The 15,337-nt window shown below is 34.8% G+C and overlaps 2 protein-coding genes across 3 annotated transcripts in view; both read left to right on the top strand.

The window, feature by feature from the left end:
• Nucleotides 1-836: 836 nt before the first annotated feature.
• On the top strand, nt 837-1,795 carry LOC133814512 (L10-interacting MYB domain-containing protein-like). Its single transcript, XM_062247461.1, has 3 exons — nt 837-1,181; nt 1,268-1,275; nt 1,384-1,795. Exons 1-3 carry the CDS (start codon nt 837-839, stop codon nt 1,793-1,795), a joined length of 765 nt encoding a protein of 254 aa, XP_062103445.1.
• A 3,100-nt stretch (nt 1,796-4,895) lies between these two features.
• The window catches only part of LOC133818214 (nuclear pore complex protein GP210), a 34,167-nt gene continuing 23,725 nt past the window's right edge, over nt 4,896-15,337 (top strand). Inside the window, exons 1-8 of one of the 2 annotated variants that reach the window (XM_062250958.1) lie at nt 4,896-5,442; nt 5,679-5,944; nt 6,157-6,323; nt 6,431-6,647; nt 7,032-7,378; nt 7,823-8,002; nt 8,133-8,271; nt 8,350-8,498. In XM_062250958.1, the coding sequence (XP_062106942.1) occupies nt 5,255-5,442; nt 5,679-5,944; nt 6,157-6,323; nt 6,431-6,647; nt 7,032-7,378; nt 7,823-8,002; nt 8,133-8,271; nt 8,350-8,498 (1,653 nt within the window). In that variant the 5' untranslated portion in view covers nt 4,896-5,254. The remainder of the gene's footprint in view (nt 5,443-5,678; nt 5,945-6,156; nt 6,324-6,430; nt 6,648-7,031; nt 7,379-7,822; nt 8,003-8,132; nt 8,272-8,349; nt 8,499-15,337) is intronic. The other variant, XM_062250959.1, reaches the window with a different exon arrangement.

Below are 15,337 nucleotides of genomic sequence, written 5' to 3'. Positions count from 1 at the left end.
TCAGGATCGTACAGATGATGTCCCTCAAAATCGGGATATTTTGTTATTCTCACTATATTTAATTAATAATAATATTCAAAATACAACAGAACACTATTTTTATGGGATAATTTGAGAGATTCCCACGCAAGTATGATCGATTCTTGTTGAAGCCGTTACTGGGATCCTTTGCATTGCACTGTTCTGTCTAGTCAGCCAAACCTTCACTGGTCGGACATGCACCTAATTGGGCAGACAAACGCATGACTGGTCGGTCATGCACATAGCTGGTCGAACAAGGACATTAACTGGGCAGACAAGCCCATAACTGGTCGGCCAAGGTCATGCCTGGGCAGACAAGCATGTGATTGGTCGGCCAAGGTCATGGCTGGTCGGTCATGACACTTGACTGGCCAGTCAATAATCTTCACTGGTCTACCGGGTCACTCCTAAGCCAGATTACCCAACCATTCCTTACCATTTGTCACTTCTATTGCCACGTCATCGTTTTCAAATTTTGGGGATAACAGTATGTTTGCTCATCTGTCTTTTATAGGATATCTTATATATATTTATATATACATCATGATAGAATATATATATATATATATACACATATAATATGTATGCCTTTTATGTTTTTTGGTGTGTGTTTTTATTTCATATGACATTGTATTATTTTGTTAATTTGATGAATATATGGATTCTCTTCATTGCTATTATTGGAATTACTTACTTGGAAATTATAACTAAATCAAATTTTCAATTCTTATTGTTGTTCTTGAAATGATTGTTTCTTTAGGAATAGTCTTGTGTTTTCATTTAGAATTCTTATTGAATCATTAGGTCTTACCTAGATGGCAGGTATTGATAATGAAGTTCTTATTATTGAGAACAATGATGAGGCTTCTGTTTGGACTCAAAGACATGAAGAAATTTTCATCGAACTTATGGAAGAGGAAGTTTTAAAGGGAAATAAGAATACCACAACATTTACAAAGCAATCATGGAAATATATAAAGGAAGAGCTTTGTGCACGAGCAAAAAGAAATTATAGTGATATGCAACTAAGGAACAAATACAATCAATTAAAGCAAAAGCACAAGGATTTTAAGTCCTTACTGAAAGAGACTGGTATGGGATACAATGCAGTGACTAGAGAAGTTAGTGCGACTGATGAAGCTTGGGATAAACTTATTCGGGTAAAAATGATTTGAAATAGATTTTATGCTTGTTTTATTATAATAGGTATTGGTATATTTTATCAATATAATTTCATTTCATGTAGGTTAACAAGTCTGCTAAAAGATTTAGAAAGAAAGGTTGTAGGTTTTATGAGAAATTATGCACTATCTTTGGTGATACTACTGCAACTAGTTTCAATGCTCATCCTTCAACTTGAAGTCCTTCTAACGATGGAGATACTAATGATGATGATGCAACATCAATAAGTCCTTCTACTAGGAATGAAGAAAGTGGTTTTGATGAGGATGGTAGCAAAAGAAGAGGTAAATCAACAGCCACTTCGAATTCTCGATCAGTAAAAAGAGCAAAGTTCTCATCAACTTTGGCAGATGCACTTGTAACATATAATGAAACTGCAAAGCGAAAGACAAAATTGATAGAGAGATCAATGGCAACATCTGCATCACATTACTTATTGGATGAGAGTGTTGAAGCTCTTAATCAAATTGATGGAATTAGTGGAGAAGTATACACAAAAGCTATTGAGAAGTTTGAGAACGAGGTGTCCAGAGCATTGTTTCTAAAGATGGCAGAGCATAGAAGAATCGATTGGTTGCTGAATTTGAAGTGAAAAGTTTAGACTTTGTTTAGCTATGAACAAGATGACTTTGTTTAGCTATTGATTGGATGAGTTTGCTAAGCTATTGACTGGATGACCTTGTTAGTTATTGACTGTATGAATTTGTTTAGTTATTGACTGGATGACTTTGTTTAGCCATTGACTTGATGACTTGTTTTGCTTATTTTGTTTTATGGTTTGACTTTGACTTTGAGTGTTTATATATATTTTATGTAATGAATGTAAAATTTAAAAGTTTTTTCTACTATTAGGATAAAATGTCTTTAAACGTTGCTCGGTTCAACAAGGATAATTTACTAGACGATTTAGAGGACGAGTTTGGAGAGATTTTGCTTGCGAGGAATATAATCAATTATATCTATCTAAGCAACCTTGTAGAAATTCAGCTCTTTTAGGCCATGAATACGTTATGGAAGTGTTGTACGGCCATTGGAGTAGGTGTTATGATTTTTTCAGAGTGAACAAAGATGTCTTCAACCTATTTTGTGGTGTTCTAAAGGAAATTTTTTTATTGAAGAACTCACGATATCTGTCTGTTGAAGAACAAGTGGCTATGTTCTTATTTGTGATTGGCCATAATGAACGGCATCGTGTGGTTGCTGAACGATTTCAACACTCCACCTCAGCCACATCTCATTATTTTAGGAAGGTTTTGAAGGCAATATGTCGTCTATCCAAATAACTAATTACTCCACCTTCATTTGATGTAACTCCTCCACAAATTCGATTCGATACAAGATACTGTCCATTTTTTAAGGTACAAAAAGTTGAATTATTTTTTTTCCTTTCTTTCAATATTCAATAAAAAAATCTAATAATTTATTTTGTATTTTAGAATTATGTTGGAGCTATAGATGGGACTCATATTTCTACGCATGTTCCAATTGATGAACAAATACCATATCGAGGTCGGAAAGTGGATACAACTCAGAACGTTATGTGTGTATGTTCATTTGACATGAAGTTCACATATGTTGTCCCTGGATGGGAAGGATTAGCTAATGATGCACGAATTCTTCTAGAATGTGCCACAAACCCAGATAATGGATTTCCAATGCCTCCCTAAGGTAAGTATTTATGAAACTTATTATGTTGATTGACATTATTTTATATTAAATATTTATAAGTAAAAACTAACATGAATTATCGTTAGATTATGAAAATATTACCTTGTTGATTCTGGCTATATAAACATGTCTGGTTTTCTTTCGCCATATCGAGGGGAAATGTATTATTTGGGCAAGTACACAGATCTTAATCCCATAGGAAAAAAAGAGATTTTCAATTATCGACACTCTTCCTTGAAAAATGTCATTGAGCGGTGTTTCGGCGTGTTGAAGGCTCGCTTTCCAATCATAAAGCAAATGCTTTCATATAATCTAAGAATACAAAAGTGCATTGTCATTGCTTGCTGTGGGATTCACAATTTTATAAGGACAAATGCAGAAGTAGATGTATATTTTGATGGAGGATGAAGGAAATTCTGAAGTACAGGCCACTGCTTTACAAAGCATGGATGGAACTTTCACTGATAGTGTAGAGTTTAGTATTTCTAGAACTCATATACGTGAAATGACTCATGTTCGTGATGAAATTGTTGACCATATATGAAGACTTAGTCGACGATAGTGAGATTGAGTAAATAAATTAGTTGATTGTTATGACTCGTTTAATACTTTACTTTAAGTTTGGACAATTATCAGTGCATACGTTTTATTTTACTGTGTAGACTTTATTGATTTTGTGTTATCTCATGAATAGATATTAAGTTTTGAAAATTGAGATTACTTGGATATTATTAATATGATATTTTTTTACTACAATTTTCTTATTTTTTATTTTAAAATAATAAATAGTGGTCACAAAAAATATTTTTATTTTTAAGTTTAGAAAATAAAAATAAAAAATTAAATTTAAAAAAAAATATTTACCAAACATGTTTTTTATTTTTTATTTTTTTAAACAAAAAATAAAAATAAAAGTTACAAAACAAAATTTTGTTTTTATTAAAAAAAAACAGAAAACAAAAATGGTTACCAAATGCATTTTTATTTTATAAAAATAAAAAAACATAAAACAAAAATATATTTTTATTTTTGAGTTTAAAATTTTTTACTAAACACAACCTATGGGGTTGTTTGGTAATACTTAAAAAAAATAGTTTATTTATTTAATTAATTAAAAATTTAAAAATTAAACATAAAATAGTGTTTGGTAACTCTATTTTTATTTATTATTTTTAAAAAATTTAATTAAAATTTATTAAATTTTGAAAATAAATTTTTTTCATTTTCAAATTTTTTTTAAACAGTTTTCGACTTTTGTTTTTTTTCTCTTCTTCAAATCAACATCTCATTTTATATTGTTAAACAAAAAATAAAAATAAAAGTTATCAAACATATTTATTATTTTTTGTTTTTAAAAACAAAAATAGTTACCAAACATATTTTTATTTTTTAAAAATAAAAATAAAAAAACAAAAATAAAAATAATATATCTATTTTTGTATTTAAAAAATTCAAAAATAATTTTTTTACCAAACACAACCTATATTAAACATATTTGATTTATTTTTATAATATTATTTATTTAAAATTTATATAATAATTAAAAAATAATAAAAATAAATACATGTTTAAATAAGCATATGTATAACTTTAAAATTAAATAAACGAACGTGCACTACACGTTATTTTTATCTAATAAAATTAAAAAAATTTACAAAATTATTTTTTTCTAACTAAAAAATAAGAGATAATTATTAATTATTATCCTAAATCAGGTGTCATTTATTAATGAAATACAAATAAGAGTCTTACTTAACAAGACAATTTAAGTAACCAACAACATAAAATAATTATTTCTCTATAATTTTTAATACAAGAGATTGAACTTCATAATTCTATTATTTTAGACATTTACTATGATTTCTCTAAAAAATAATAAGCAAAATGACGAGCATGCAGGTGAAAAATCGGTTCACTGAGCAGGGACACTTTCGGAAATTCAGTTTAGTGAGTAGCGTCCAAATGGCGCGATCTTCAACAGATTTTTTTTTTTAAAGGAGAAAGTGAATTTTTCAAAACACTTTCCTGATTTTCATTTTTTTTTTTGGGTTTACAGGAAAGAAAGAACCGACTTTTCACTAAAATGGAAGGCACATGAGCACTCACTCACTCACTCACTCTGGAATCTGGATAGATCGTCCGTATCTGCGTCCGACTGTGTAAAACATTAATCCTCCAATCAATATATGCCACGTAGGTCACCGTTTTGATCGGTAGTGTACTGTGCTGGCTAGTAGTAGTTTTAAGTGGTGTAGTAGTTTCCCACTATTCAAAATTAAAACCCTAAACCCTTGTCTCTGTACTTTCTTTCTGACACTTCAAAAAAAAAAAAAAATAACACCTTCATTGCCATGAGAAGGTTTCCGAAGAAGTTTTATGGTTTATGATTCTGAAGATGTTGAAGAACGCCGTGTTGTTGTGTTGTCTTCTTGTGTTCTTCGCGAGCCATGGCGAAACGGCCTCGCATTTGGCTTCTGGTCCGCACATTACTGATGTGAATATTCTGTTGCCTCCCAGGATGACTCATCCTGTGGAATACAAGCTTCAAGGAAGTGACGGTTGCTTCAAATGGTATGTCACTACACTGCGTTTTCTTCTTCTCCCTCACACATTAATTAGTTGTTATAATTTTGATGAAATTTCTTATTTTTTTTGGATGATAATGCTTGAATTTGAAGCTTAAACCTATTTGAAAATGAGTTACAGTTACGATCGTAGTGATCTAATTGGGCTCTGTGACTACTGTTCTGTTCTTTTGTAAATATTTTTTCTTGGTAGTTGACCGTTAATGTGGTTAAAATATATAGGTCGTGGGATCATCATGACATTTTATCTGTTATACCTGAATACAATTCGAGTAATCACTGCTCAACAAGTGCACGGTTGAGATCCATTGCTTCTTATAGTGGTCGAAAGGAGACGGCTGTATATGCTGCGGATGTCCATACCGGAACTGTTATTCGTTGTAAAGTTTTCATTGATAAGTTTTCCAGAATCCAAATTTTTCATAACTCTGTTAAACTTGATCTTGACGGGCTTGCCACTCTGCGTGTTCGTGCTTTTGATAGTGAAGGTAATTCTAAAATGTTGATCATCATTACTCTCTAGCTTTATTAATATTTGTTTTGATGAATATGACTGATTGATTACTCCTTAAGTATCTCCTTTAGTAACTACATTATCCAGTCATCACTATATTGTACTTTGGTTCTTTCTTTAGTTACTTAATTTAGCTACAAGATACTGTCGAATTTTGTTTAATTTTGTTTTGGTTATTTGCTGCAGAAAATGTTTTTTCTTCATTAGTGGGCTTACAGTTCATGTGGCAGCTGAGGCCTGAAAGAAATGAATTGCCCAATCACCTCGTTCATGTTCCTTTGAAGGATTCTCCCCTAAGTGATTGTGGCGGGTTTTGTGGAGACTTAGATAAGCAGATCAAACTTGAAGACAGTGTATGATTGTTGATATTGGACAAGAATAAGCAATGGAATGAGCTACTTTTTTTTTTTTTTTTCAATCTTATTTTCGTCTTATTATTTTTTTTCAATTTGTGATGCAGGGTGTATTTTCGGATCTTTATGTTGTGAAAGGAATTGAAATTGGGCATGAGATTGTTTCTGTGAATTTGTTTGAGCCAACATTTGAGCATATGGCAGATAAGATCATTCTAACTGTGGCAGAAGCGATGTCGATTGAACCTCCCTCACCTGTTTTCGTCCTCACTGGTGCTGTTGTTAGCTATCGTCTAAAAGTTATCTGTGGGAATAACCCTCAAGGTTTGTATATTAAATTATATTTTTGGTACTATCATTTAATTCTTTTGTAGCTAAATCAAATACTTACTGTTAGATTCTTTACTGTGAAGGCTAAATTAGTAGATTGACATTGAGTTCACATGTTTGAGCATTATTTTACTGTCATTTTGAGGTATGTTGTTTATTAATGTTAGCTGAGTCTTTAGCAAAATGTAAAACATTCTTTATTGACGTACTATGTATATGCATATAGCCACATTACCTTTTCTAGTACTAGTTTAGTTAGAATAAAGTTTGAAGGTATTCTTTAGTTGGGCTCATATTCATAGATTTTATACGAGCTTTCATATTACGCTGTTTTAGTCTAGTTGTGATTGCTTACTCTTACTTCTTGGGATTTTGCAGTGGTATCTTTACCATCACCACATCATCGATGGTCAGTTTCAAACTCTTCAGTTGCAAAGGTTGACTCAATGATGGGTTCAACCAATGCCTTACACTTAGGGGTAACTAATGTCGTAGTTGAAGATACAAGAGTTGCAGGGCATATCCAATTGTCATCACTTAATGTTATTTTACCAGATTTCATATCTTTATACATGTTACCCTTGTCTACATCTGGACATTTGGTGGAAGGGATTGAAGCAATTTCATCCAAGGCAAGGTGGCATGTTGTTTCTGGTTGCCAATATCTTATTCAGATAAGGGTTTTCTCACAGGGATCAGATGCACAAGAAATCTATATAACAGAGGTAACTTTTTTTTTTTAAAAAAACATAAGGTAATCTGCCTGCAGTTATAACCTGTAACAATACTTTTTTACATCGTGCGTTTGAATTAACTGACAAACTTTGTTTTTGTTTTTATCATAATGAGATATTAAAACTTCGAATGGTGTCACCATATGAGCCATTCTTCTTTGAAGTTGAAACAGGTGGTTGTGGTTTCCTAGAAGTCATTTTGTTTGGTCCAGATCTATAATTAAAAATGGTGGGCTAGGATTTTCCATAAATAATTCATGAGAGTTTGTGTTGCTTAGGAATGTATAAATTAAGCTGTTGATAAGCAAAAAAATAAAATAAATTACGAAAGATTAAGCAATTTCCTTATAATCACTTAATCTTCATACCATGTTGTTTCTTGTTTCTCATCATTATTAGCTGCACTTTGCTCAGGATTTATTTGATGAAATGCAGAGCGATGATATCAACTTGTATGATGACCATGCAGACAATTGGAACATTTTTCCAGTTTCAGATAATATTGCATCCACATATGGCAGAAAAAATTCCAGAATTCTGAAAGCAACTTCACAAGGACTGGGAAAATTGACAGCAACTTTGAACTACTTTAGTCAGCTTAGTGAAATGAAAGAGGTCGTGCCTTTTAGTTTATTTTTGTTTGCATTTAATCTTAGCATCTGATGCCGTTACCATTGCTTGATCTGTTTTGAACACCAAAGTTCTTTTTTGGTAGTAACTATTAGTGATAAATAACCCCTTTCAGATTCTCAAGGTAGGGCAAGAAGTCATGGTTTGTGATCAAGTGAAGTTTCATTTGGACAAAAGAAGTGGTGCATCTCAAAGTATTATCCTACCATGGGCTCCTAGTGTTTTTCAAGAGGTGGAGCTAAAGGCTTCAGGAGGTTGGTAGCGTGTTACCATTACTCAATTATTTTAATCTTATGTCATTAATGGGCCTGACCACTGTTTTAATCATGTAGGCTGTGCTAAAGCATCAAAGGATTACAAATGGTTTTCATCAGACATTAGTACAATATCTGTGTCAACTTCTGGAGTTGTCCAGGCTAAGAAGCCTGGTAAAGCTACTATTAGAGTTTTGTCTATCTTTGATTCATTCAACTATGATGAGGTAACATCTTTACTCTTTAGGATTTACCCTGCAGGATTTTTGATACCCTAATAGAAGTGAACATTGTAGGATTGAAACAATCTCTCTCTCTCTCTTTAATTTATATGTTTTGTTTCGTTAAAATATGTATATGCAAAATTTTGTTGCTATTTTTACTCTTGTTACATTAATCAAACCTGTAAAAACATTAAAGGTTTTGCTTTGAATTTTTACCTGTCTTTCTAAAATTGGAGTTCATTTATTTTATTTACAAGTATGTTTTTTCTTAGGATTCTCTCTTTTCTTTTCTGAGCACAGTGTGAGTCTATGGTCGTGCAGGGTTTCCTTGGCCCCTTTGGCCATGGACCTGGATGAAGAGTGCACCATGATCCTATTGAGCCATGGTAACTCCATAACCTGACAAGTTATGGACGGAATTCTAGAAAGGAATTTTGGAGTTTGGAGCCATTTAACGTTATTGAAATTTCATAATTGAACATAAGGTGCTCGTGTTAACGCTTTCCAAGGATGGAGGTGCTGTTAGGATTGCTCAAAGAACTAGACTATCGGGGTATGAGCTGTTAGTTTCTTATGGAATGAGATTCTAAAAGAAGAATGAGAGAAATTGAAAAGGGAATGGCATCAATATGTTTTAGAGGAGGAGCAAGCTCTACGACGAAGAACAAAGTTCCATTGGGCAAAGGATGGCAACAGAAATACCAATTTGTTTTATAGTCATTTAAATGTTGGAAAGTCAAAGAATTTCATTTCGAGGATAGGGCTTGAGAGGTCTTTTGAGGAAGAAGAAATAAGAAATTTGATAGCTGAATGTGATGGAGATAAGGCTATGAGACTTGATGGTCTCACTATAACATTTTATAAAGAAAATTAGGACATGGTTTAAGATGAGCTGCAGGAAGTTTTTGAGGAATTTGAAAGCAGTGTTATATATGGAGTCACTAAGGCCACCTACTTGTGTTTGCTACAAAAAAAGGTGAATTATTGTCGAGTAAAATTAAAGGAGGTTTTGAGTGAGACAATGACAGAAAATGAGAGTGCTTTTGTGATTGGTAGCCAGATGAGGTTGTAGAAGACTAGGCAAAGGAAAAAGGAAGAAGTAATATTAAAATTTGATTTTGAAAAAGCCTATGATCTAGTGGAGTGGAGATTTTTAGATTCTAGAAAAAAAAAAATTTGGAAGGAAATGGAGAAAATGGATAGTGGGGTGTTTATATTCTATTTCTTATTCCATCTACATTAATGGAAGACTGAGGGGAAAGTTTAGAAGCTCTAGGGGTTTAAGACAAGGTGACCCTTTGTCACCTTTCTTATTTACTTTGGTGGCGAATGTCTTGGTTAGATTAGTGCACGAGGCGAAGGACGCTGATTAACTACATGGTTTTAGAGTGGGGAAAGAGAAGTTTGAAGTAAGTCACTTACAATTTGTAGATGATTCCCTATTTTTTCTAGAAGTAAAAGAGGAATATTTAGAGATTTTGGTTAAGATTCTTCAAGTTTTTAGCACTTTTTCGAGTCTTAAGATTACTATGAATAAGAGTAATTTGTTGGGTCTGATTGTGGAGGAGGCTTGGTTATTAACAAAGGAATAGGGTGTGTTGTGGGGAAGTGGTCTTTGAAGTATTTAGGGATGGCCCAATAATGCAAGGTTTTGGGAACCGGTAATAAGTAAAGTTCATTAAATACTTTAAGAATGGAAAAATGCTTACTTGTCTAAAGGACGATGGGAACCCTTGTACAACATGTGTTATCATCATTTATCATTATTCAAAGTTCAACTTTCAGTGGTGGATGTTTCTCATAAATTTTCTTTGGGAAGGAGGGGATTTGGGGGGGGTGATCATATGATTTCTTGGAGAGAGTGTGCAAGTCTAAAAGTAAAGGAGGATTAGGTATTGGGAATGTGTTACTAAGAAATAAGTTATTTTTGACTAAGTGGTCGTAGAGGTTTCCTAGAGAAAAAGATTTGTTATGGTGCAAGGTAGGTAATCAAGGGTATTTATTGCCTACAAGCTAATAAATGGGATTCAAATACGGGCAATAACCAGACTTATAGAAGTCCATGGAAGGTGAGCAAAATATGTAATAGTACTACCAATACTAGAAGTATGAAGGTTTTTGATAGTATGGTAGGAGAACTAATGCTTAGAGATCCACCACTTATTAATAGATAGTTTACATGGTCCAATATCAAGGAGAACCAACATGAGGGGATAACCAATTTGTAATCGTTTGGACAAATTTACATTATCTAACTTTTGGGTAGAATTGTTTATTTCAACAAGACAAGTGGTAGAAATTAGACTAGTTTCGGATCATTGTGGAAAAAGAGACTTTTTCTGCTATTTTATTCATGAGGAATAAGGCCTTTAAATAGGCACTAGGCACTGTACAACTCTAACAAATCTGGTAGTTAATACCAAATATACAAAAAATAATTACGAATATTCTAGAGTAAATCAATTAGCCTAATCAAAATAATCTAATTATAGTATCTACTACAATTTTACAGCTATACTAAATAAATGCTAAAAATAGAATATTTTCTACACCCTCCCTCAAGTTGGTGCATAAAGATTCCACATGCCCAGCTTGCAAACTAACTCGTTAAAAACTTCTTTTGTCAAGCCTTTGGTTAACATATCAGCTTGCTGCAGTTTGCTAGGAATGTACACAACGCATAGCTCTTTTCCATCGATCCCTTCTTTGATAAAGTGTCTATCCACTTCAACATGTTTGGTCCTGTCGTCTATGTCTTTCTCTGTGTTTTTAAATGGTCGTCCTAGGGGTAAATTTAAGGGCTCGAGGGGTCTGCGTCAAGGGGATTCCTTGTCCCCTTTCTTGTTCACTTTGGTGGTGGATGTATTGGATAGAATGATTGATAAGGCTAAGAGTAGTTTGGCTTTTAGAGGATTTTCAGTGGGTAGCGATGGAGTTGATGTTCGCCATCTTCAATTTGCGGACGATACGATTTTCTTTGTTAACGATGACGAGTCCCTGTGTGTGCTCCTTGACATCCTGAAGGTCTTTAGTTGGGTGTTTGGGCTTTTTATTAATCTGCAGAAATGTCAGTTGTTGGGGATAAATTTGCCCGAGGAGTTAGTGGATATTCAGGCTAGTGAGATAGGGTGTGAAGTGGGCCAATGGCCTATTTAGGATTTGGGACTTCCTTTGGGAGCTTCTCCAAGATCCAAAGTGTTTTGGGAACCAATGATGTCGAAGTGCGTTAAGCGGCTGGATGGATGGAAGAGTGCTTTTCTGTCACGAGGTGGAAGATCGACTCTTATTCAGTCAATTCTGTCTTCTATTCCGGTTTACTATATGTCTCTTTTCTGGATTCCTAAGAATGTGGCAGGGAGTATAGAGAAATTGATGAGAGATTTTCTGTGGGAGGGAGCAGATCGGTCGGGGGCCGATCATTTGGTTTCTTGGTAAGAAGTCTGTATATCTCGAAGTCATGGTGGTTTGGGTATTGGGAATATTGAGAAGAGGAGCAGAGCTTTTCTTATGAAATGGTTATGGCGCTTTCCTTTAGAAAGCAAGGCTTTATGGTATAAGGTGGTGAAGAGTAGGTATGGGATAGATGATGGTCACTAGGATATGGGAGAAGGGGGAAGATTGTCGGTTCGTGGTCCGTGGAGGGATATTGCGGCTTTGTATGAGGAGTACAGGAGGATGGTCTGTTTCAAGGTGGGGAAGGGGGATAGGATTTGGTTTTGGGAGGATGTTTGGCTTGGCAAAGATCCCTTGAAGTCTCAATTCCCTGATTTATTCTTGGTGTCCATGGCCAAGAATTGTGTGATTAAAGACCTGGCGGTCTTGGGCGGTGATGGGAGTGTGGGGGCCATAGGATGGAATAATCCATTTCAGGAGGAACTTGTTTGATAGGGAGGTGTCTAGTCTCGCTCAGTTGTTGCACATGCTTCAGGTTGTGGCTCTTTCGTCAATTTTGGAGGATAGAAGGAATTGGATTCCAAACACCACTGGAGTTTTCAATTGTGAATCCGCCTTCCATTCCTTGAGTTATGCTAATTTAGGCCCAGAGTTGGTTTGGGCTAAGAATTTGTGGAGGAGTGTTGCTCCGTATAAAGTTAAATTGTTTGGATGGTGGTTGTTCTTGGATAAGGTGAATGTTCACGATAATTTACAAAGGCGTAGACCTTTTCACTATCTTTCGCCAAATTGGAGCGTTTGCTGTAAGAATGAAGTGGAATCAGTTCGCCATCTTTTCCTAGAATGTCTTTTTGCAAGGGAGGTGTGGTTAAAAGTACTAGCCGAGTTTGGGATTTCTTGGTGTATGCCTTCTTCGTGTTCTCACCTATTCCTTTGCCATCTGGGGGGCGGTCAGAGGGTGGCGCACTTGTGGCAGAGTACTGTTTTTGGTGACTTTTTGGGCAATTTGGTTGAAGAGGAATAGTAGAATCTTTGAAGATGTTTCTTGTGCAGTGGACAACCTTTGGGATAAAATCAAGTTCTGGGTTGCCACTTGGGTGTATAGATCGACAGACTTTGAGGATTTGTCTTTCTTGGATCTATGTAGGGAGTGGAGTAGTTTATGGTCGTATTAGTTTTTGTTGAGTGTGTCTTTGGATGTTTTACTGACACTGTTTGGTTATTATTGTTGTTTTTGTTTTTGTTGTTGTTACCACGATATTCCTCCGCCATAAGTGAGGGTTCTCAATTTATTTGAGAGGAGGTCATTCTTTGACCTCTGTCTCTTTTCCAAAAAAAAAAAAAAAAAGAATAGTTATCTTACCCTCTTGTGAATACTTAAAGAACAAGGTATAATCTGACTGCGCCTGTTTGTACCCATACTTTTTTACCACCTGATTAAATCTTTCAAACCATGCTCGTGGGGATTGTTTCAAGCCATACAAGGATTTTTTCAGGTGACACACCCTCCCTTTTCCATATCTCTCTTCGAAACTTGGAGGAATCTTCATGTAGACTTCTCCTTCCAAGTGTCCATTAAGGAAGGCATTCTTTATGTCCAGTTGTTGAAGTGGCCAATCGAGATTTGCAGCAATTGATAGCAGAACCCTTACAGTATTTAGCTTAGCAACAAGTGCAAAGGTCTCTTTGTAGTCCACTCCATATGTTTGTGTGAACCCTTTCGCAACTAGTCTTGCTTTATACCGATCTATGGTTCCATCAGCTCTATGCTTAATAGTAAACACTCATTTGCATCCTACCACATGTTTATCCTCAGGCTTTGTAACTATTGTCCATGTAGTGTTGTTCTCAAGTGCCCCAATCTCCTCATAGACTGCTTTCTTCCACTCTTCTCTCGATAAAGCTTCGTTTATATCTCTTGGAACCACCTCTTGCTCAACTTTTGTAAGAAAGGCTTTGTATTGAGGAGTGAGCTTACTATAACATACATATTTGGACATAGGATGTACAGTGCAACTACGAACTCCCTTTCTTTTGGCAATAGGTAACTCAGCTTTATGTTCCTCCATACTGTTAGGAATTTCATTTGGTAGCATAGAATTAAGAGAAGGGTTACTTACATTAGGAGTAGTCCGAGAGTCGGACTCATGAGGTGGAGGCTCGGTAGTTGACTGTATTACTTGATGGTTTCTATTTCTTCGATGGTATACTATCACCTCTTTTGTTATAGGCTAAGATAGTGGCTGCTGAGATGACTGAGATAGTGGCTGCTGAGAGGATTGATCAAACGAGGGATGAATAGCAAAATCAGGAATAGCCTTAGGTCCCAACCAGAAACTTCACTCATTGTCCCTCCCTGAAGTGAAGTGGTGGGATAAAAAAAGTGCTCTTCATTGAAGGTGACATCGTATGAAACATACACACGACGAGTAGAGGGGTGATAGCATTTATACCCTTTTTTTGGTAGAAGAGTAGCCCAAAAAAAAAACACTTAAGAGCACGTGGGTCAAATTTTGAGCGATTTGGACCTAAAACATGCACATAAGAGACACAACCAAATGTCTTCAAGGGAAGATTAGAAATAAGATGTGTATGAGGATGAGTTTTAAGAAGGATAGATAGAGGAGTATTATATTTTAACACTCGAGAAGGCATGCGATTTATGAGGTAAACAGCAGGGAGAATGGCTTCTCCTCAAAAGATTTTTGGCATAGAAGCAGTTTACATGAGTGCTCTAACAATTTCCAATAGATGTCTATTTTTTCGTTCGGCAATCCCATTTTATTGGGGTGTGCCGGGACAAGAACTTGTATGAAGAATACCATGAGATAAAAAATAATCATTTAAGATAGAGGTGAAGTATTCAGTTCCATTATCTGTGTGAAAGACTTTCAGAGTTGCATTGAATTGATTTTTAATCATAGAATGAAAATTTTTAAATGTCATGGCAGCATCAGATTTATTTTTGAGAAGATATACCCAACTAGTTCATGTGTGATCATCAATAAATGTGATAAACCAGCTGGTATTGGTAGTATTTGTTATCTTAGATGGTCCCCATAAATCACTATAAATAATAAAAAAAAGGGTGAGATGCTTTGTATGGAATAGAACGAAAAACAGCACGAGTATGTTTAGCAAACTGACAAATTTCTCATTTAAATAAGCTCAAGTGTTTATTTTTAAATAACATAGGAAACAGATATTTCAAATAGGGAAAACTAGGGTGGCCTAGCCGATAATGCCACCGCATAATATCATTATCACTAGAAGCAAGGCAACTAGCAACAAGAGTGTTATTCACTTGAGCAGAATAGATAGGAAACGGATCGATGTAATACAGCCCACTACATGCCTTCGCACTCCCAATCGTCTTCCTCGAGGACGTGTCCTAAAATGTACAACAATTAGGGGAGAAAGATGCAACACAATTCTGATCTTTTGTGAGT

This window comes from Humulus lupulus, chromosome 2 (assembly GCF_963169125.1).
Source record: "Humulus lupulus chromosome 2, drHumLupu1.1, whole genome shotgun sequence".
In the NCBI taxonomy this organism is placed as follows: Eukaryota; Viridiplantae; Streptophyta; class Magnoliopsida; order Rosales; family Cannabaceae; genus Humulus; species Humulus lupulus.
The sequence above is the reverse complement of the archived record's forward strand: the minus strand, read 5'-3'. Positions and strand labels throughout refer to the sequence as shown.